Source organism: Lissotriton helveticus, chromosome 8 (assembly GCF_964261635.1).
Source record: "Lissotriton helveticus chromosome 8, aLisHel1.1, whole genome shotgun sequence".
Classification (NCBI taxonomy): Eukaryota; Metazoa; Chordata; class Amphibia; order Caudata; family Salamandridae; genus Lissotriton; species Lissotriton helveticus.
Genome location: NC_136069.1, coordinates 365,312,869 through 365,336,577, shown reverse-complemented (window position 1 = coordinate 365,336,577; position 23,709 = coordinate 365,312,869). Strand labels below are relative to the sequence as shown.

General features: G+C 42.5%; 1 protein-coding gene across 2 annotated transcripts in view; it reads right to left on the bottom strand.

Moving 5' to 3' along the window:
* Window positions 1–23,709, bottom strand: part of BRCA2 (BRCA2 DNA repair associated) — a 480,797-nt gene that overhangs the window by 117,360 nt on the left and 339,728 nt on the right. For both annotated transcript variants that reach the window (XM_078657152.1, XM_078657154.1), the window contains exons 22-23: window positions 18,509–18,627; window positions 32–233 (exon numbers count right to left, since the gene is read on the bottom strand). In XM_078657152.1, the coding sequence (XP_078513278.1) occupies window positions 32–233; window positions 18,509–18,627 (321 nt within the window). The remainder of the gene's footprint in view (window positions 1–31; window positions 234–18,508; window positions 18,628–23,709) is intronic.

Genomic DNA, 23,709 nt, shown 5'->3' with positions numbered 1-23,709 from the left:
AGTTTTCTAAAATACTTCTCACATAACTAACCTGCATCTTTCTCTTGATTTTTGTAGTCCACAATGCGCACTTTCCATATAGAGGTTATATCCCGTTTGCCACATCCATTTTGACCTTGTTCATCAGATTCTATAGCTTTTCTGAATTCCGCCTGTATTTCAGCTTGCTTTCTATCATTTAACGTCTGCCTGTGATTATTCAATGCTCTTAATTGCTCATTACTTAAACATGCCTGAAAGAAACAGTAAAATAACATGAGAATCGCATAGAAACAGTCAAACAGGTACATAATGTATTTTACCTACCTACTGATAAGACAAATTTAAAACTGACAGACAAAATGAGACTGAAGATTGAGGTTAATTTGATATGCATTTCGAATGATCTTGACATGTCCATAATACTGAAAATTATATTAGTTTTGTGTAAATTCATTCCACATTGCCAATGTTTCATACATGATGGGATAGAGTCTCAATTAGGTAGTATAAGTAAATATATTACACCAAACATTATATTTACATATTAAGAAAGCAAATGACTGTCTTAATATTTTTCCGTTCCTTTTCTTCCCTATATATGGGTGAAGTTAATATTGCCCCAAAGCACTTGGCTAAAAATAAATATATGGTACTTCACTTTAGCACTACATGTGTATAGGAGAAAATTAAGAAAAAAGTGAACGTAAAAATAGTATTCAGACTGCACAAAAGTGTCAAGGACGGTGGAACTGTGAGCTGAGGGAGATGAAATATGGGAACCCAACACTAGCTTACTGACTACCTACCTTGCAGTTTCAAAGTAAAAGTGACTGTCTAAAACGATAAAAGGCACGAGAGTCACGGGGATACGTTGACAGTCCCTTTTAACTTCGTTTCCCCTCACAACACAAAGTTAATGTAAAGTGCTGCGATGATGGAGAATGCGTATACTGAAATTCATATTATAGTTGAATATACAGATATTTTGATCTTGTCTAAGGGTGCCTGATATTTCGTTCAAGATTTTTTATTCTGCAGAGAATTGATAATTTGTCTACTTAGAAAGCAACTCTTCTCAGAAATTCATTATACAATGCCCAAAAAATGTAATTTAAAAAAAAATAAAAGGCAAAATCCTTTTTTTGAAAAGAATTTTCGAAATGAACCCTGCGCTGTGGCTTAGTAGCTTTCAGTTCTCCACCGATGTTATTTGGATTTTATTTGTCTGGTCGATTATGTTTAAAGTTAAATACAATGTTTAAACAATGTTCTGGACTTACTTGCCGCTCCACTGAGAGAACTAAGAAACAACGTACTTGTAAGACAGAAAGCTTGTGTCATACATTTCCCTCGGAAAAGCTATCTTTTTTTAGAAAAAGAAAAGACAAGGCTTGGAAAAATATGCAGAAGAGGACGATGGGGAGTAGAAAGTGTGGACCTCCAACAGACTAAAGGAATAACTTCCTGGTGAACGGCGGGTCACTTCCAGACAATTTTACGCAGAAGCAAGACAAGAAGAGCAAGATGCCTGCAGCCCTCACCCGCAGGTCTTGCAACAAGTTTCATAGTTGCACTGACGTCATGAGGATGCTATTAGCCTTCACGGCCACTTTTCTGGCTGCACACATTTTTGTATCATTCATTCACTCAGTCTCTTTCGGTCTCTAGAGATTCAGAAAGTTTCCTTCCCCCTTTAACGTGGGCTTTTTCCGGTGTCCTCTTTTTTCGCTCTGTTTATCCTTACAAACTGCTGCCTTTAGTTTTCTGTTTTCCTTGGATACAAGATGGTTTGCAGGTCTTACGGTCATCAGGGCTGTGGCTGTATACGGGAACTGGCAAACTATTCTACATTAGAGCCTTTAGCTTGTGAGAATATATATTCTCTAGAGAAAAAAATAATTCTTAAATTGCGGCTATTGAAGTGTTTTTTTCTCTACGGGAAATATGGACAGTACTAGCAGGGGTAACAAAAAAAGCCATAAATCATTCTCATTCGTCCTCCAGGTCCAACGCCACCCTCCAGTGTGAGGAAAAATATATATCTAAGCATCAGCCAAATAAGTGAATCATCAATCCCAAATTCTCCTCCACACTATCTAGACCCACTGAGCTAACTAGGTCTATCTCTGACCAAACTGCTTGCTCTGTGCTCCTAAAATCACCCCTCCTTTACAAATCTATTCAAGCCTGACCCCAGGACCTTTATTGCCCTCTTTGACACGTCCTGGGTTAACAGCTGCGAAAAGCTTCTGAATCTTGCAGGTTTTGCTTAAACTTGCTTTCTGTTCCCTTGTATCCTTATATTGCTCTATGTCCTGTGCTTGCATGACAATTTTATTTCTATATATACATAATCATATTAGGCCTTGTCCACATTTAAGGATTTTACTGATGACAGCACTTTCTGCCCTATATATGCTTCCCTGAATATTTATGTGGGTCAGAAGAACCTTGTTCCAAGACGTGACACTGCGTCTGCCTTCTGCCTTGACATGCCAATAAACAGGACAAAGGTGCAAGAACATTTTCAGTGTTTTGTGGCTGCTGGGGTCTGTTTGCTTTGCATAGCTCTGAGGAGGGTTGGAAGATTTATTACCCAATATCCAGCCTCCAGGGTCAAGCATAAAAAAGACCTGGGCCAGAGAGAGCATCTTGAACTCCTTTTTTGGAGGAAGATGTTGACAGTGCACCTGTCTAATATAGGCTTGAGGCCTCCGTCTTTCGTGGGCACCAAAGTAGTGGGGAATAGCAAACACGCCCTACTTCTAACAGCCTCATGTGTAACCCCTTTGGCCAAAAGGGAGTGCACTTCCTTCTGAAAAATGGAGAAATAGTCCTTTGTCAGATGTTTGGGAGGGCAATGGAAGGTGCAGTGGGGAAGAAGGCCACAGCACCGAAATTGCTGGGCCCTGTGGGGGTGTTGGACTGGCTGGCGGCAACGGATGCCATGTCCAAACCTCAAAAGGAGTTCTGAAACTGGTGTGGTTGGCGAGGAGGGGTGGAGAGGTCCAGACAGCGAGCAGTAGCCCAGCTCTCTCTAAACCGCTTGAAGGCAGAGTCAGCCTTATTACCAGAACAGGTGTATCCCGTCAAATTGCATGACCATTAGTGGGGACTGGACATCACTAGAGAATTCACGCATGGCTACTAATGGCAATAATTGCTTGCCCGATTAAATTGGTGGTGTCCAAACCAAAATACATTGAGAACATGGCCGAGTCACGACCATCTTAAATTGCCTGGGGAAAGGTCATCACACATCTGAGAGGCCTCGAACCACTGAATACCAATGAGCATGGAAGTAACAGCCCAAGAAGCAGCTGGCGTTGACTGAGCAGAGGACCAGGTTGGTTGAAGAAAAGACTCTCATGCCAAAGGTTTCCACACGTTTAGATTCCCTGTCAGGAGCACTGGAAAGAAATGTGTTCAGATTTGACCGACTTGTGGGGACGTGAACAACAAGGCTGTCTAATTAAAGATGCATCAAGAGAAAAGAGGGGCGCCCGGTGCAGGACAATGGTATGTAGCAACTTTCCGGGAGACCAGAGGCCAAGAGCAAGGTTTGGCCCAAGCCCCTAGGTGCAGGACAATGGTATGTTGCAACTTTCCGGGTGACCAGAGGCCAAGAGCAAGGTTTGGCCCAAGCCCCTAATAAAGTGTCAATCAAAGCCTTAATAAATGGGAAGTCAGCAGAAGTCTGCCCAGGTTGTAGGACATCAATCTTGATTTATAGGAACGGTCAATAGAGGAAGTGGCATTTTGGTTGGTTTGGTGAGAGACATTGGCTGACGTCGACTTGGAGTCTGAGAGAATGATTGGTTATTATAATAATTATAATAATAATAATAAAAATATCGACATGGCATCGACATGGGCATCGAGGAAAATGTGTCCGGCACAGGTCTGGGGACAGGAAGCAGAGCCGAAGGCAAAACAGGCGCAGAAGGTCCAATTGGCACTGAATGCGAACCCGCAGATGGTCTTCCAGATGGATGGTATTATGGTTCCCTGGGGCCCGAGGGTGCGCCAGAAGGAGTCAGTAAAACGAAGTATGGACGCATAGCACTCTTTGATCTGATGTGTGGCATTCAGCCTCGTAAACTCGGGCTCTGCCGGCACAAGTTGGAGGATCGGCTCCGAAGTCTGTAGACTTCTGGAGTGAAATCAAAAAGATTGGAGCCACCCCAAGCGAATGCAAGTGGTGCGATGGAGCGGAAACCAGCTTTGACTTCTTGTGTTTCTTTTTAGATTTACCAGCAGACCTGGATTACAACGAAGACCGTCCTTTTGAGCAGCTCCGACTACTTCGGGAAAGACATTTGGAACAAACTTTTGACATGGACTGTGAATTGTAGTGACTGAGTCTTCTTATGTTTGGCGACTGAGTTTTGCCTTGCATTCCTGGATGGCCTTCGGGTTCATCAACGCGCAGTCTTTGTAGGACTTGGAGCATAAATTGTGGGGATACGTCGCAGCCATATGTTTGTGACAGTGCCGACAGGGCATAAGACCTGTAGTTTTGGGAGGTGACATCCCCTACAAACTGATAAAAGTTTGAAGTACAAGTCTCAAAGAGACAAAGAAGGGAGCTCTGGATCAAATCTGGTGGCACTGAAAGAAAGGAACTGACGTAGGTGCATGAGAGTGGCATCTACATAGGCCTGCATGCAATTTCTGAAGGTGAACTGTATCAATGAAGAGCTGCAAGGTATCACCTTCTGGCACGCAGAGGTACTGCTTAAAAATGTCCAGATTCAGTCCGATGCCTGGGGAATATTTAGAATGTGAGGAATCCGCAGCTACAAGTCTCTTTCAGAAACTGATTTTCACACCAGTGGTATGACAGCTGGTCATGCTTCATTATTTGGGAATAAGGATATATCATACAGATTGGGACGTTTTAGATGGTAACCTAACCAGACCGGTCATGGCTCTGAGGGCACAGATAGAATTCTGGAAAACACTCAATTTCTCAGTTGCAGATAGAGTGGCGCTCATAATAATGGTGATGCTCCCTTGCCCGTTATACTATTTTACTAATCTCTCACTCTACCTACCAGTATACTTTTTTTCGCTCATTAGAAGGTACACTTAGAGACCTCATATGGTGCAGCACACGATGCAAGGTGGCGCTTGCAATGCTATATCTACCCCAGAATCAAGGGCGGCTAGCTCTACTGAACATGGAACACTATTATCTGGCACCCTGATACAATGAGTGGCGGACTGGATGGCCTAGCTGATACAGCGGGGTGTGGTCCTCCATACACTATAGATAGGCTTTTATATATTTTTCACCAATGCACTGGGCTACACAAATCGCTCCCTTTATTGGTGCAGGTAGCCCAGAAATGTTTCTGGCGAGGCTTATACCTAACTAGATGCATCACGCCTAATGCTCCGGCTATTCTGTTACTGGGAGTGCCAAGGGGAGGGGGCAGGGACAGTATGGTAGAGCTTACAGCCTGGCATGAGGCAGGAATTCACATGCTAGGAGACCTTTATGCAGATGGAGCACTGCGGGCATTTGCTGATCTGGTTAGCGAAGACGGAGTCCCACCTGGACTTTTCTTAAACCATGCTTCAAGGGTAAACACACTGGGGCGCCACGGGGGCAACATCTCACAGGAACAGCAAACACATTCACTGATGCAATACAAACGTGATGGGCAAGGGACGACACCTTTTAAATGGTTTGCAGAGGCGCTTCATGAACATACTACAACTGATTTGGAACCCCTGCGGACTCGTTGGGAGGTAGACTTGGCCCGCAAGTGCACACCTAAAGAATGGACCATGATGTTGGAAATCCCCAGACTAATCCCCAGGAATGCCAGGTTTCGCCTGATTCAATTTTACATGGTGCACTGGGCATACCTATCCCAAGACAAAATTAACAAGTATTTTAACAGAGCAGATGCATGCTATCCATGCTGTAAATTGATAAACGCCGGGCTATTGCACATGCTATGGTCGTGCCCCAAGCTACACAACTTTTGGAGAGGAGTCAAGCAGCTTTTGTCCACAAGCACCAACAGGGTACTCCCTAATACGTGGGAAGCCTGTATTACGGGGATATTCGCCAGGGGCAAGAAACAGAGTCACCTCCAGATTCTTAGACCTAGGTCTGGTAGTAGCCAAGAGGCTTATCACAAGACGCTGGAAAACTATAGACACCCCCCCCCCCCCCCCCCACCCCCCCCCGACACTGTAAGCCTGGTCTCAATCCATGTTGAACTGGGCTAAAGCAAAGGGCACCTCCCTTCAAAGGGAAGATGCCCTTAGATTACGCAAATACCCAATCTCTGCTTTCTGGTACATAATCCTAATGACGCTTCAACTAGAACTAGCTCCATGAGATCCCACATACAACCCAAACGCCGAAAATGCCTTGAATCACGCACATGATGTAAGCGCAGCCCTCAAAGTATGGTCAGGTGTGCACAGCAAATATCACACACAATAGAATTGAGTGCAGGACCTTATCTACAGCACTAACCGATTTCAACCACAGGTGTGACACTGTGGTAACAGCTACACACCCCCTCCACCAATTAGGCCCATCCCAGTACTTCTCCTGATTATTTAATTTTACAAGTTTTGGGGTTATATATATATATAGCTGTTTGATCAACAACCTTCGGCAATACAGCACAGTTACAAGGAATTAATACAAGCGGCCACGCGCAGGCAACTTCCGTATGTATAAAAAATTACTGGTTACCGTTACATGCTACAATTTGTTTGCAAGTTCTATTTGCAGTAAGACTTAAAGCTGTACGGACATAAATTTGCAAAAATGTTCTCTGCTAGCATGTAATTGCATTGTCTTGCATAACATGTTCTCGAATGTAACTCTTGCCCCTGTAAGTAACAGATAAGCTTGTAATATGTGTAATCTTTCTAAAAAAGTCAATAGAACAGAACAAAAAATGAGGGGGGCCATGTTGAGGGTAGTGCCCAGCAGGTTTCTTTTCAATATAGGAATAATAGGTAGTTGTTAAAATCCTCTGTGATAATTACTGCATGCGAGGTGAACTGCCTCAGAATGTCTTCAAGATCATCTAGAACACCCAAAAATATGAATTTATTTTTAGAAGAGAAGGTGGTAGGTAAATATTTAATAACAGGAATTGATTTGATTTTTCAACGTCTAATTAGCACATCTAAGATGTATTCCAAATGTGTGTTTGGCCTGAAAGCTTGTAAACTAATACTGTTTATGGATTAGGGTTAACAGACCCTCGATTAGTGTCCCAAAGAAATTTCACTGCCTCGGATTTAATGGGCATGGTAATTGGCGAATTAGACAGAGTTAAGCTGTTGTGTGGCGTTTTAGGTTCCGATTGAATTTTTCCGATTCATGCCCTTATACAGGTACAATTTACGTTGCCCTTATATAGGCATAGAAATCAAGCCCTTATTTGGGCATAACCCATGCTTCCCAAATACAGGCATGGCTACTTCCATCCGCTCAGCAAACGTCACAACAATTGCTTGGAAAACCAGCTTAAGCCGTCAGGGACTTCCCCTTGCTTGAATATTGATTTCTCCAAGAACTCAGTTTTACAATGAACAACTATTCCCCAGGGGTTCATTCAGGAAGTTCATATGCCCGACTTTACGTCAAACATGGCATTCCTAAACACCTTCAAGGTATAAATATACCTTCACCTGCTATGGCAAGGAAAAGGTGGTTCGGAGCAGATCGACGACCTACTTGGCCGACGCAGCTCGCTACAGCAAGTGCCGAAGGAAGCAGACTCTCCATTTGACACACTGATCAGGAAGCTGCCCTCCTCTGCAGAGAAATCGAACTACAGTGTTTGACTCCCCTTGCGGGGTGCTGGGAAATCGAATCCCGAGAAAGAGATACCAACCTCCTTCATTCTAAGGTATGAAGCTGATTAGAACCTAGAGAAACCTTTGGTAGATTCTTGACAAAGAACTGAAACCTATGCTAAACAATACTTACTTCTTCCCTCGTACTAGACCTAGGTTAGGTACACTGGGGTAGGCGTATTTTAGAAGCACCAGTTGAGTATTTTAGTCTATGTTATTTATGTATGTATTTTATGGCTCAGAAACCATACCATGCTGTTAAAGTATTATTTTATAATACTATTCTCGTTGTACGCATTATACTTTGCATTCTGTCTAACGATTGTAGCAGTTCACATCTCTTGCATGAGAAAGAAGACTGATCAATAATCCTTTTATTGAAAACGCCCGTCTCACTATTTCTCTGCAACTCTGTAGAAACGAAGCATGCACGATTGACTGAGTGAAATACTTATCTATTGTTTCTACGACTCTGAAGATATTTTCCAGTCCTAGGGAAACAAAGTTGTCATGTTTATGCGGTTGTCAGAAACAAATCCCTTCTTGTGCATTCGAGAAAGTTACTAGTGACCGCTGAGCTAGCTGGCACTCACAATTAAGTTTAGTATATTCGAAAGAGACCTATTGACGTAATTCCTACGTCAAATCTATAGGATATATTATTCCAATGCGCAGAGCCTATTGGGAATATAGGAACTACACTACAAAGCTTCCAGGATTCTCGAAGGCAAATCACGTGGTAATTAGATAAGAATTGCACAAGATTATTTCCACTGGGCTCAAGATAACGGTCTACTCCAGCTATATTCTAAAAGCATTGCAATAGTGCACGATTTGATACCTTAATGTTCGAGTCCTGTTGATTAGGCATGCAAAGTTGGAGACCGAGCCCACGGATGGTCGTGACCTGCGGGACTAGTTGTGGAAATTTGACAATCTTTATCCAAGGTCCTGCTCACTCATGCATATAGATCTCTGAAAATAACAAATGTTGGCATTTGTAAACTGGCTGGGCTTATTTGACAAATGGATGAAGGATTTTTTCTGATGCAAGGATTGTCTTAAGATTGTGGATATTTCAAAGGGGTAGGTTTTGTAGGATTAATAGCCTGAGCAGCTAAATCACCTTTTCTAGACCAGATGTTTAGAGTGGTTGCCTCTGATGACTAGACTGTATATGTGCTCTCAAAGTTTGTTGCGGATCCTGGAATAAATTTTACTTTTAAGACATCATTCGACTATATGTTGCGTTTCAGAAAATTGTTGTGAAGATTAAGTATTTCAAGTCATCCTTCCGATTTATATCCTGGAGTAAAATCCAAAGTGAGGTTATTCGGTATAAATGGTGTTGGGGAAAACATTTTAGGCGGATCTTAATTTCCTTGGTAAGTCTTATTTATTTGGTTTTCATTATGCAAACCCGTCGGTTGATAAGTGATGTCTTTTAAACCTGTATTTGCGGTGGATAGTCTAGTGTGGGGGTTATTGCCCAATAAAATTCTTTGAATAACTGGAACAGAAACATCCTTTATCATAGCTGGAGTGAAACTTAAGTTGTTGGTAAGAGCTTGCGCAAGAAGAGCGAATCGTTCTGCTAAGGTTATAGCGAAGGTTCAGGTCTTCCCCTTTAGGAGCATCTTCGCAAATTAAGGCTTCTCTTTAAGAGGAACTGAGTGTGCAATTTTATCATGTTTGGTCAGGTAGACGATTGGGTCGCATCATTCAATGACTTTGAGGAAATGAGTAGAACATCAGATGATTGATGGAAGTTCTCTCCTAAGCTTACAGATCCGGAGGGACCTGACACCTGTGAAGAATCTTTTTTATTGAATATTGGGAAAAAGCTGCAGTTGATGGTCAGTGTGATTTAATTGCTTTGCGTCATTCTAGAATGATTGGTATGATTTTTTATTTTTTTTATTTATCTTCTTCACTTTCCTGAGGGGGCACTTGACGATATAAGGTTGAAAGTCCCCGGTCATTAAAACTAAAGAGGGGCAAGGAGTTATGAAACATGTGACTGAAAGTAATTCAGTAATTGAGCTAAAATGTAACATGTGAATTGAGACCTAATTCTGAATATCAACAGTGTTTTCAATATGTGGTTTTAAACAATTTGTTGAGAAGTTAGTGGCTCCGGTAGTACTGCACGAGGAGGGGTGGAGGGGGGGGCTGCCTGAAGTAATGATTTAGTTTATCAGGTAAAAGTGCTACTATATTTATCAACCAGTCGTGATAAGTTTGATGCATGTCTTTCCAAATTAAAGAAGGAATCCTGTGTTTTGACAAGAAGGTTCTTGGTGTCAGAAATCAAGGGGAGCTTTTTGTTGTTGTTGTAATAACACATTTTATTTAAGTTTTCAGTACATCACGGCCTAACCGGCCCTTGCATAAATGCAGAGTCATAAATGCAACAGGTCTCGATGGTACTTGCAATTCATAATCAAACAAAACTGACACAGCACTTACCCCAGAGCCCAGTATATCATTAACGTACACAGACACATGTAATGTGTAGGGAAGAGGAACCCTCTCCTATAACTTACTCAGGCCTATATGATGTACCTCCATTTCAATTGAGGCCTCAGCAGGTGGTAATATTATACCTGCCCAACGCCGCCAAATCTGGCCATGTTGCTAGTGGCAGCCCAATGCCTGGAAAACTACAATCTCCAGCTCCATGCATGTATCCTCGGCCGTCTTACACACTCCCACACACTCTGCCATCCAGTTCTGGGCTATGTCTCCCGCTTGGCCATGGTAAGTCCCAAGAACAGTAAGTGCTGCTTATAGCGATTTCCCCCAATCACCTCTGTACTATGGAAAAGGATCAATTTGGGATGGAGAAGGATCCAGTTGGGAGTCAGAGGAATTTACCACGGCAGAACCCGGGCAAGGCAAGAAATCACCCTACTCACCCCCCTCCAGAAAGGCGGTTGTATGATATTGATACTATCCACCATAGGCGATGCCTAGTATAATAGGCCCTATGCAAATACTTAAATTGATTCAGACGGTGACAAGAGGATATGGCTGTACCACGAGGGGTCGCCAACGCCTCCGACCAATCATCGTCATCCAAGTCCTCTAAGTCTCCCCACCAAGTCGTCCACAAAGGTGTAAAAGTATTAGGGCTATGTGTCCAAGCTCTGGTAGACTTGTGTAATCTTGTGGGCACCCAAGCTGCCCATCAAAAGCCTACCCTCCAGTGGGCTAAACTTAGGCAGGTCCTGAATGTTCTGTACGTATGAGAGTAGAGCTTGACGGAAATGTTGATATTTGTAAAATTGGCTGAGTTGGTATTCGTCCTGTAATTATTGGAAGGATTTCAAGACAGTACCCCTCATGATGTCACCCAATGTGGAGAGACCGATCATGTCCCAGTCACGAAACCTCGGAAGCGCAGACAGCGGGTGAAGAAAAATCCCATGCCACAACCGTGTTCCCCTGTCAATCTCCCCCACCAACCCAACCGTCGAACAGTCCGCATCCATGTCCGTATGACCACCTGGGTTGCTGGGGGAAGTTGCACCATCCCACTATGACTACAGAGGAAGTCGAGAAGTGACTGGTCACCCATTGCCCATCGCTCCACAGCATAAGCCCGATCGTAAGGGTCGCTGTACCACAAATTATTTATATTAAGTAGGTGAAAAGCAGAATAATAGCATTGTATATCTGCAGCGTCGATCCCCCCACAATAATTGGAATAAACACAGGTCCGGAGAGCCATGCGGACGTCTCCTCTCTGTTATGTTCCCAGGTTAGCCCCATGTAGTGAAGCTGCTCATTTCTTACAATGTCTTCTTTTTCACAATAACATTTCTGCCGTGAACATTTGCACATATTTGCATACACAACAATGTTGGATTAGTTTCTCTGAGACTACTTTGTTTACATCTAGCTTCGCACAACATTATCACGATGCCTTGAGCATCATGTACAAGGCCTCATTACACACTATGTACAATGTCGTTCTATCTTCATCCACAGGGTGAGAGAGCTAGCTACATATCCATAACATCTCTAATCTACAATGTACATCGCAAGGCTGCTTTCTATTATATAAATAATGAGCATCCTGATAGATTAGCAGAGGAGGGACTTCAGCTGCCACTGGGGGTCCCTGCATGCTGAGACTTCACCACGCAGCGGTCTGAAATCTCGTGAGGGGTGTCCAGTTTGTGACCAATACGGGGTCCTTCATTCTCTTCCCGCCAGGTAATTGGGTTGGATCATTCCTTGGGGAGATTCTAGGTACAGTTAGAGTAGGGTCTGCATAGTAAGAGTACGCCTGATTACTGACTTGTTTATATGCCTGCATATATACACTGTTTTAGCACTATGGTAGAACTGTATCTACTATTTACGCTTTTTGTGCTTGTATTCACTTTCACCTGCTTCTGTTTACTGATTATCACAGCACATATATGTATTCAATACAAGAAAAACGTTGGTTAAATAAATATACTGAAAACTTCCCACTGTGTATTCTGTATATTTCTCTGAGAACTAGTGAGCATGAGTGACTGAGTGAAAAGTTCTCATCTGTTTTCATGATCCCTGAGGGGTCAGGGTTGTCATGTTCAGTGGTTGCCTCACACCATTCGCTCCCTGGTAAGGTTAGGGGGTCTTGTGGTGGCACTGTGAGGTAGCTGGTCTCTAGGCTAACATATCCTGCGGGGATGCTCGGATTCAGTCTACGCACCTCACCCAAATTTTACGTTGTCCAAACAAATGTGCAGGATCTGTGGGTTAGTGGGAACTACACGACATATTCCCCCCACAAGAAATGGTTGAGGACCACATTTATTTGACAGAACCACGATCCCGTGACGTCATAGGGGAAATTTGGGAGCCAATACTGCAGCTGCGGAAGAAATACCATCTTAAAGATGGCTGACCGGCTGAGCAACTACAGGGGTAGCGGGGCCCATACCATCACCTTTTCCCGAACCTGGGACATCAAGGTGCCAATATTATGGAGCCAAGAAACGGCCGGATCAGGGGAGTTATAGACCCTCAGTTATTGGCAGCCATCGACACCCAGCAACAAGCCTGATGCACTTCTCCCCCACCAGCCAAACCGTCGAACAGTCTGCCTCCATGTGCGTATGACCACCTGGGTTGCTGGGGGAAGGCACCATCCCACTAGGACTATAGAGGAAGTCGAAAAGTGACCTGTCACCCCTTTGCCATCTAACTAGTGCATAAGCTGGATCGTCCTGGTTGCTGTACCACCAATCATTAATATTAAGTAGGTGAGAAGTAGAATAATACAACTGTATATCAGTAGCGGCAATCCCCCAATAAGTAGACTGAACACAGGTCTGGAGAGCCAGGCAGACAGCTCCTCCTCCCCACAGGAAATTTTGGAGTCAATACAGCAGCTGCGGCAGAGATACCATCTTGAAGATGGCTGATCGGCCCAGCAACGACAGGGGCATCGGGGCCCGTACCCTCACCTCCTCCCGAACCCGGGATAACAAGGGGCCAATATTATGAAACCAGAAAACTGCCGGATCAGGGGAGTTATAAACCCCCATGTATTGGTGGTATTGGAAACCATTGACAGCCCGCGACAAGCCTGATGCCCATGCCATCCTACCCTGGACGCCTCCCACAGGGAAAATTATCGACTTTGCCTAATTCCTGTACAGTCCCGATGTTTTGACGAAAACCCACATAATCTGTAATATCCATAGGCCGTAAAAATCAGTGTCTATAAGAAAAACCAGGTCATTGTCTGCATATAACGCAATCCTTTTGGATACTTCTATGGACTATTCAAAATCTCGCACTAGGGAGTCCCGCCCCACTGAGGTGGCTAGTGGCTCCACAGTTCGAGCAAACAACAGGGGGGACAGAGGGCATTCCGATCTGGTGCCTCTATGTCTAGGAAAAGGATCAGAGACTGACCCTTTCCTGGTAAGCTTTTTTAATATATTTAAAAAATATCTTTTCATAATGCCATTTGATCAGTCAGAAGTAACGCTGGTTTCCCACTATGTATGTCATTTTGGTAATGGTATAATTATTTCTTGATGGGCTGGTTACAAGGAGGGCTATCCATCCTGTTTGGGTCACTGGTAACTGGAACAGAATGGATTAAGGAGTTGTGGGCTTGACTAAAGATCATTAGATGAAAAAATCCTTAAGCCTATTAATTTGCCTACTAAGTCAGAGTTGTCCAAAGAACATTGTGTGAAGATGAATGAACGAACTGTCGCGCTTCAAGACCTTCCTCATCAGGTGAAGGATCGAAACCATAAATAAAATCAGTCACAATCTGAATTTATTGGAACAACATCTTCAGAGATCGCACTGATTACAACTACAGAAGAAGTTGCTGGAACTGTAGTTTGTGAGGTTGAGGGATTAATGAAAGTTAAAATTTGGAAGCAACATTCCAATATAAATGTTGTGATCTTGGTTATTGAATGCAGTCTTGTTGATTATTTCTTAATAAAACATTTTGTCATAATTTATCTGCTATGTATGTTTAAAAATTGCTTTTATGGATGATTGTGCTGTCAGTCTACTGTGAATATGGCATTGGCATGACCCTCAGATTCGACAAGTGCAAAATGTCACAGATCCAGAATTTGTTTTTTAATTTTCGACGTTTTAATGTGTTGAATTGTGGCATTTGCAGTCCAACCTCTGTAGTTTGTCCCTCTCATTCCTTGGTGACAAATCTGTTTTCCCTCCAAATTTCTCCTTTGCTCTGTGCTTAGGCCTGTGTGCTCAAACAGTGCACCCCCAGCCACCATTTTGTGTTCACAAGCCAGTGAGGCCAGCCCCCCTCCCCCCTCCCCAGCAACAGGGATTTTCTACATCAGAGGGTGCTTCTGTGAGCTGTTTAAACTGTATTTACTGGGACCTGTGCACTTCGTTTGTTGGCCAGCAGGGGGAGTAACGCTTTATTCAAACAGTATTGTTAGATTTCAAGTTAGTGAAGCCTTTACCTGCTGAAGTCCAAAGTTGTGGATTGAGCCTGTCTGTCTCCTATGAGATTCTGAACAGGAGCAAGCAGCTTCCAACTCCCTGGCCAGCAAACCTTGTCTGAGGTTGCTGGGACTTTATATGGTGTGCTTGTGACTGGCACATGTGTACACTGATTGGTGGTTGTATCTGGTGTTTCTATTGGGTTAGGGTTAATGTCCTCATTGGTTGGGTATTTGAGGGTTCTGATTGGTTTCTCGGTTGTGATTCAATCATTGCAGGGTTGGGACTAGGGCTAGGGTTTCTATTGGAAGTAGGGACTAGGGCTACCTGTACCATTGGCTGCTTGGACTTGGGTTGGGACTAGTGGTAGGGCTAAGGCCTTTATTGGACGTAGAGATCAGGGTTTTTGAACTGATTGGGTGCTTGGACTAGGGTTAGGATTGGCTGCAAGGTCCTGGTCTCCTATTGGTTCTAGATGTTAGGGCTAGTGTTGTGATTGGATAATGTTAGGGCTAGGGTTCCCATTGGCTGAAGGGGTCACCTGATTACTAGGGCTACAAAAAAGGCCAGGCTTAGGGCGTCTCAGCATGGGTGTCGAGGCTAAGGGCGGAGAGGACAAGGGTAGTTGCCTGTTTGTTCCTGTTAAGGGCGGAGAGGACAAGGGTAGTTGCCTGTTAAAGGTGGAGAGGACAAGGGTAGTTGCCTGTTTGGGCCTGTTCGAGACTGGTTGGGACTAGGGCCAGAAATGCTGCCCTTTTTCTCATTTAACAATACCCAGCCCACACCATCCACAACCACAAACAGAGCAACACACTCACACCAAATATACACCACGCACAACACTATGCACAGAGTAATGTACCAGCATGCACCACCAACCCAGCCAAACCACATCTACACACCCTACTATCCCAACTACCACACATATCCACCATCACCCACAAACAGTACACAACTCTATCCTATACCACTAACCAATACACACATTACTAACACAACGCCAATCAACACCATAAATAACTACATCCCACTCAGACACACTCTCCCTGCTGCAATTACACCTAACAGTCCACCTTTTATCACTAACAAATATATAATGATCCTTCCATCAGTTGACTTAAAAAAAATCCTTCACTCTTTTATCCCTCCACTATCCTTTTTCTATCAAAATTAACAGACTAACATGTTCACTTCTCAAATTCCATATTCCATATTCAACTATACTAATATACTGCCCAAATAACTGAATAACATATCTACTACTCAAATTACTTCATATTTATACTAAACTAATTTTCAACACTAATCCTCTGTGGGTCCCGGAGTAGCGTGCTACCCGCCGAAAAAGCGCTTTGACGCCTCGTCAGGGGCAGTAAGCGCTATATAAATGCAATTACAATACAATACAATATAATCTCTCGAGGCCAAATATAATAATAAAGGGGAGGGGGCTGCACAGCCCCCCAAGCTGAGCATTCTCAGGCCCCGGGCGCTCCAACTTCTAGGGACAAGCCAAATTGAATGAACTTTGAACCAATAGACTACATGCATCCTTCATCATGTCTGTTAGGTAATGTCTGATTTGCTTCTGTCCTATCCTTCTTCTACACTTATTCAAAATTCATACTCTCCTCCTTTCCTCTCTCTATCCTTCTCCTACCACCAACGTATAACCAATAAAGGGGTAACTAGCCGAGATGTTTACCATGAACCCCATACTTTGTTTTCTCAGAGGCTGGTAACCCACATAACGATTCCCGTCTGTATTGTATGTATGTATACAAATACCATAAATAAATATTTTTAAAAAAGAATATAATTCAATTGGTCCCCGGGGGATGGGGGTTGTCAGGCCGAAAATGTCACAGGAAGGGGGGCCACATGCCCCCTCCCCTTAATGAATAAACTGAGCCCTGGGGTGGGGCTCAGGACAAAAACTGCTCTGGGAGGGGCACTGCATGCCTCTCACCCCATAAATATAGAATGCGGCCCTGGGGAATGGGGTCCCCCAAGGCCTAAATGAGCTGGGGAGGGGGCACTACTGATGACTCCCTCTCCATATAAATAAAATTATATAGCAATCCTGTGGGATCGTGGCAAAGGTTGATGTTTTTTGTTTATTTTTTTTGCCCCAAGGGGGGATCCTCTGAGCCCCCCCCTGAGGTCCAGGGCGGCAGGCCTTATATTATTATTTATTTAAAATTCACGACAGGTAACCATGTCCCCGAGTCTTGTAAAGGCTGTCAGCAACATTTTTGTAATGTTGCTGGCAGCCAATCAAAGCACTTGCTCCCACAGGAGCAAGATGGCCCAAGGGGAAAAAAAGCTCCCTGGGCCAGTCAAAACTATTTTTAAATTGGTGCCCTGCAAAACTCTCTTGGACTCAACTGTCCAGATAGACAAACCATTTTGTACCTTAATTTTTCAAAAATTACGGGATGGATTTACACCAAATCAAAAAGAGCACAATCTGCCGACCAAGATCTAGCTTTCTGCCAAATTTAGTGTAATTGTGTTCAGCAGTTTTTGTGGAAGTGCTTCTTAAAGAAGTCTATGGAAAATGCATGGGGATTTTGCGGTTTGGGGCTCCCCTCTTGTCAGCCCTGCTTGACTGATCATGCCAAAACTTTTCATGCAAAATTTACGGTAAAAAAGAGCATTTGTTTAAAACTTAAAAAAATATATCAATTGCTTTCCTTGGCAAAATTTGCTTCCTCAAAAACAGTAGAAGAGTTCTACTTATCGAATCCTGCCCCATCCATTTCACCTCATACCATCATGGTGGGAAGGGCCATACAACACAGATTCAACAAATCAATGCCGGATAACTGCATGTCAAGCATGCCATCCACTCAGGTGTCAGAATTCACGCAATGTTTTGTAAAGAAAGGAATATTACACATATTGATATACCTCCAGTGGGGTTACCATGCACCTTAAAACTATTAAGATGCCTTCACTTGTGTAGGAACATCTTTATACACCAAGAAGGTTTACTGACACTGTACAGCAGATAGCTCAGTAACAGAAATTTCCATTTGTCACTCCCATGAACACACTGTCCGAATTGGTGTTCCACCAGACCGAAGAGAATTGGCCGTCCAGAGCGCATGCATATTTTCACTTCTTCTGATGAAGACCCAATATATTCTTTGTGATAGAAAATATTTATATTCAGAAATTATGCAAACCAAGTTCGAATCAAAACAAAGAAAACTCAATCAGGATGTATCTATTAAGTTAAATGCTAAATAATCAGTTTATAATATCTGAACTCAACCAGTATTCATTAAACTGAACTTTATCACCATCACATGCACAAGAAATCTAAACAGATCCCAAAAATAATATTTTCTGCTATATAAAGTTTTCATGGGCATGCAAGTTTTATGGACCCATTGTGAAAAAAATTAAACCACAATTTATGGGACAAACATAACCTCAGGTTAAACTTTGATTATCAGTAATTTAGTAAAGGTATTGCGACTAGTTTAACAAGCATTTATGGCCTCTCGAACAAACTCATATGGAACTCAGATGGATAACAGTTTCTTGATCAACCGGTGAGGTTTGCTTACATATGGCCAAAACCTTTAGGTTAGAATGTCTTCAAATACATGATTAAGCAATTCTGATTTGCTACAATATTTATATGTTACACAAATTAACATATGATGCGTTTAATCTACACAACTGTCTATTACAATTTAAGTACAATTTAAGTACTGAGCTTTACCTCAAGATAACCTGGATCAGATTCATTCTGAATTGCTTCATAGAGTTCTGCACCGTCTTGCATTGCATGGATCTGTTTTCTGGTTAAAGTTCGTCGACTTATTTTGCTTTTAGCTTTGGCTATTAACACAAAAAATTAGAATATATTTAAAAAAAATAAAAAACATGATTCAAGCTCAAAGAAAACCCCAAATTGTACTGTGTAAGTATGTTCAAAACAAAATATGAAACAAAGATTTTGGTTATTCACCTATCAGTAATCTTCTCTATGTGAAGTAATTGCTCCATAAAAACTATGTTTAGTGATAATGATCCACAACCAGAGAAAGCAAAGCAACTCAAATATTTGCTCCTTATCGTAAAAAGTGCCATATCTGTAGACTTGCTAATTTTAAACAAGACCTCCAAACCCAGCAAGCACAGATGCCCTCTGGATTGGAGAAGGTGCTAGGGGAAGGGTCTGGGACGATGGTAGGTCCTTGAACTAATGAAGGTCCTCTCCCAAATTACCAACAGGAACACATTAATCAAATACTGTTCACTCATTCACTGACTTCCTCTCAATTATTGACATCTCTAATGAGCGCCACACTAAGGATATTCAGCAGCATGTTAAGACAGGTCACTTTCCAAACATTAAAAATAGCACAAGTCTACAATATATTTTGGTACAACAGTCACTTGCAAAAGTCATATAAAGCAAGCCGTTCAACAACAAACTTTGCACCCATGTCTTCAGGTCATAACCAATCATTTGGATTTTCAAAGGCACTTGAAAACAATTCATTTTTAGCCACAAACTCTTAGTCCGTTAGCTCCGTTTTGTTATTGGCTCAGTGCCAATACAACCTAGACTAGCAGTGAGCTTTGTATATTATGTTTAAAATGTGGAATACTTGACAGCATCTTTTCAATCATTTTTACATCCTGTCCGCACTAAATTGGGAGAAGGTGACCTCCCAGGACACCCACATTGAGAACAGGAACAGAAGTACTGTCTTTTGTGACACAGTGAGGGAAGTAGTAATAAACTACTTTTAGGTGAACCTCGATAGTGTGCGAGATGCAGGGCTGGAGCGGAAGACTTTTAAAATGGTGGTGGGAGAACCAAGCATATGTACAATGTTTAGGGTAAGACTATCACTTTTAACAAGGCTAAAATTCCTTGCGAATGAAATAACAAACATGGAAATAAGTATCTACTTAATGGTGTAGAATTTAGCCCAACACTTTATTTACATCAGGGATCAGGTCAAGGACTTGAACTCTCTCCTGGGGTGGCTTTATTAGATGACAAATAGACATAATCTTTATGACTTGCAGAGGTGTGGAATTCCTATAGCCTGACGCCCAGGACATATTGTATGAGGTCAAGGACAGCAAGTTTGCATGTGTATTTTGTCCTTAGGACAAGTAGACCCAACCCCTTGCAGCACAAACCCTTTGGCTGTCGGTTTACAGTACCACATTATGGATCAGGAAGGGCATTGTCTGCAGTGAAGGTCGTTTTTGTGTTCTTATGTTGATGCTGTCTGAACTTGTATTTTTGGTTCATTAATGCAATGCCTTTATTATTAGGGTGAGCATTCTAAGGAAATGTTGCAAGCTCGGACTGCACTACTGACAGCAGTTCCAATATAAATATGTGTACACAATTTTTCAAAGATTAGCAGTATGATGATGCTATGCATAATGCTCCCAGAATGCTCTCTGATTCAATGCAAATATTTGCAGAATCTTGAAAGCAAGATGGATGATTTGTCGCTTTCAAAATAAAATTTTCACAAAAAAATGCAACTCAGAAAAAAAAACTGCTGTAAGACTGTAGGTACCATTTCTTTGCAGCAACATTTATAAAATGTGTTCATGTATGCTAATATTTTCAAAAAATATTCCTAATGGATAATCAGTGCAACCAGTTTTAACAAGATTATGGGAAACATAAAAATAAACAAGCATTAGCAAAGTCAGTAGGTCTGAAATTAGTGGTCAGTCATTTGGTTTTGTCAATGCATGTCTTGTTTTTGCTTGTTTTTTGTAAAGCCTTATTGACGTGGGAGCTGCCGGGCCCTCACCATTATAAAAAGCATTGGCAAAAAGCAAAAAAATATTCTGGTCTCAAAAAGCACACATAGCAACATTAGTTCCTGGCACTGAGCAAAACTAATTTGTGTGCCAATGTGCTCCTGGTGAAAGAGCAGAATGCTGTCACTCAGAGTGAAGCCAGCCGATAGAGAGAAAATTGAAAAAACACAGAAAGTCTTTTTTAACGCCAGACTTAATTAGGGGCACAATTATTCAAGAAATCTCAAAAGTGCACCCATGTTATATGTCCTTGCATTAGTGCAGATTTACAGCTTTCATGAATTCACAAGCATTTACAGAAGTAGGTCAAGACATCATAGTCCTAGGAAATATTTGTGAACTGAATTTTAGCATGATCAAACATGAATGTGTAGATTTGCTCATGCAAAAATCTGTTGAGCGTTTGCAAGTTCACTTTCCCTCCAACCACTTTTTTCCCAACCCTGGAGGAAGTTTTATGTCTGCCATTGTCAGGAGTAAATTTCCAACCTTTCTCAGTATAGGAAAAGATTAGAGGAGAGCTGGTGAAAACACTTAAAACACGCACGTTAGTACGTTTGCACTGACTCAAAAGGGCATTTTAATCCTGAAACTACAGTTTACCACTACCTACAGCCCCAGTATGTAGATCTGTGGGAAAGGTGGCAAAATAAAGGAATTGCTAGTATTCAAACCCTACCATGGTATGAGCCCTGGCAAAATCAGAAAGGCTATATCAGAGCATCTATATAATAGGATTGCTGCCATAATGTGTCACTACACTACATGGCACGAAAGGGATAAGTGGATTTTCTTACAGGGCAAGTAGAATTATGAAGCAACTTGGCCCATGGACAAGTAGATATTATATTAAATTCCACACCCCTTTGACTTGGTAGCACTTGTTCAAGGCCTTCAATAGATCGAATTTCAGAACTGAACTTATAGAACGGATGCAACTATCATAAAACAGACACAAACAAGGTTACACATGGTCCCCAATCATGTCTAAGTGTGCATTCTGCATAGGAATCTGTGACTAGCCTGCTTTGTAAGCCTCTGCAATGGCTGTTGATATTGTTCAGATACAAGGGAGTACATGTACAGTACTCGGAGAAATACCGGCTTGTATATAACACTTTGGAAGCTCACTTCACTGAAATAAGCAATTAACTTTTGTTGGAAGTCTGACGATTAACTATGAGAAGAATAGCCATGAGCAAAGACGGTAAAGTTGTACCTACATTTCTCTAGCTATGCCAATCTCCTTCATTTTTCCACTCAGGTCCAATGTGAGAAAAAAAAAGGACTGAGATTGTCAGATAGAGAAGATATTACTGAGCACCACAAAACGTAGCGCACTGAATCATGAATGAGTAAATAGCAAAAGGGAAATGTTGAACATCAGGATGTCCCCACTTGCTATGGAAGAAATACTGCTTCATATTGGTTGTAGGCCTAAACATCAAAGAATAAAAATAACAAAAATGTAAATCAAATTCCTGCATTACACCAAAAGAAGGTGAAGGTCATAATAAACAGTCAAAGAGAGGGAAAAATGTACCACAGATGGTATCACAGAACACGGCTCTGGCATGCACACTGCAGGTCTCTCAATGCTATACGTATTCAACACAAGTAAGTACACTTGCAGGACATACCTAATTATTTTAACACAAGCGAACAGCGATTTACCGCAGAACAACAACTTACTCTTCTACAGTAATTGTCTTTCTGGTGGTCACCAGGTGCCAGGCCAGATCAGGAAAATTTTATATTAACATTCCTGCATGCTGATAAGTGATGCCATGTGTCTCCGTGATGACTGTGTACCCCTTCAGAAGTCACTGAGCGGAGCAGCGTATAAGCGCCAAAACTGTGTTCAGATGTCAGTTTCCAAATTTTTTCTCATTCCGTGGCCCACAGACGTGGAGCACTTCGAGCAAACTGTGGGTGATAGTGGACCAAAGCCTAACTTAGAACTTTATTATGTTTAGGCGTCCCCTGCACAGAAATGGGGAGACTGGAGGGCAGTAAGGAATCTCAGTATCCACCAGAATGAACATTACCGAAGGGAAGGTAACTTCTTGTTCTAATAGATACTCCTACCAGCCGTCATCACCTTTAGAATAGATAGAACCGCACTACATATCAGAGATCAAGGGGATGAGGTGAGGACGTAAAATAGGAAATTTTGCAGGATCGAGCAGGCAAAATGGCACACTCATCAGACCTGGCAGTAGCATTTCCTGAATTTGTGTACTGATTTCCACCTCACAGCCCGGCAGATGTCACTGGCACAACCACTCCTTCCGCCAATGCTGCCGTAGCAGACTTGGTGGAATTAGCCTGCAGGCCTTCCGGGGGTTGTTGCTTCTTAACTAGCACAAAGGTGAAGGGGACTATCTATCTTGACCGGGGGTGCTCCTTTCCTGCACCACCTTCCCTTTTGTTGTACCAGAGATTCCCTCAAAGAGCCTATCACTTACATGATGTTCTTTTAGATGGTTGATGCTGAGACTTAGCTATTTAGTGCCGAACTGATGGAGCTTGTTCTCCTCTTTTAAGAGTGAGGTGGTGCAAAAAACATTATTATAGTAATAGACTGCCGAAAAAGCAGTCAGAACATTAGGCAAGAAGGTTGCCTGGGTCCTTAGAGCTAACCTTTCACAAAGGAAAGTGGCATAAGGCGGTTGCAACAACCGCACCTGCAGATCACTCATGCTGCACGCAGAGATGAAGGCAATCAGGAAAGCTGCTTTGAGCATAAGCAGCTGCAATGAGTAGCTGTGCAACAGAGCAAAGGGTGTAGGTATAAGACACATCTCCAATACGTTTAAATCCACAGTAAAGGGATATCTGTTGACCTTTCAGCTTTTTTGTGTTTATCTGATCAACCCCTTCCTCTTAAAGCACCTGAAGTCTGGGTGGGGTAGGGAGATTGGCCTGTTGCAGATGAGGTTGCTGCTTGTCTACAACAACAGAAGATCCTGAACCATCTACTGCATGATTCGGATGGAGTCGGAAAGGCAGCCATGTATGCTGGACCCACTAACACCTAAGGTTCCTCTGCAGCACCTCAATATGACATCTGGCATACGGAATGGGGAGAAATCATTAGGCTACCAGTCCATGAAG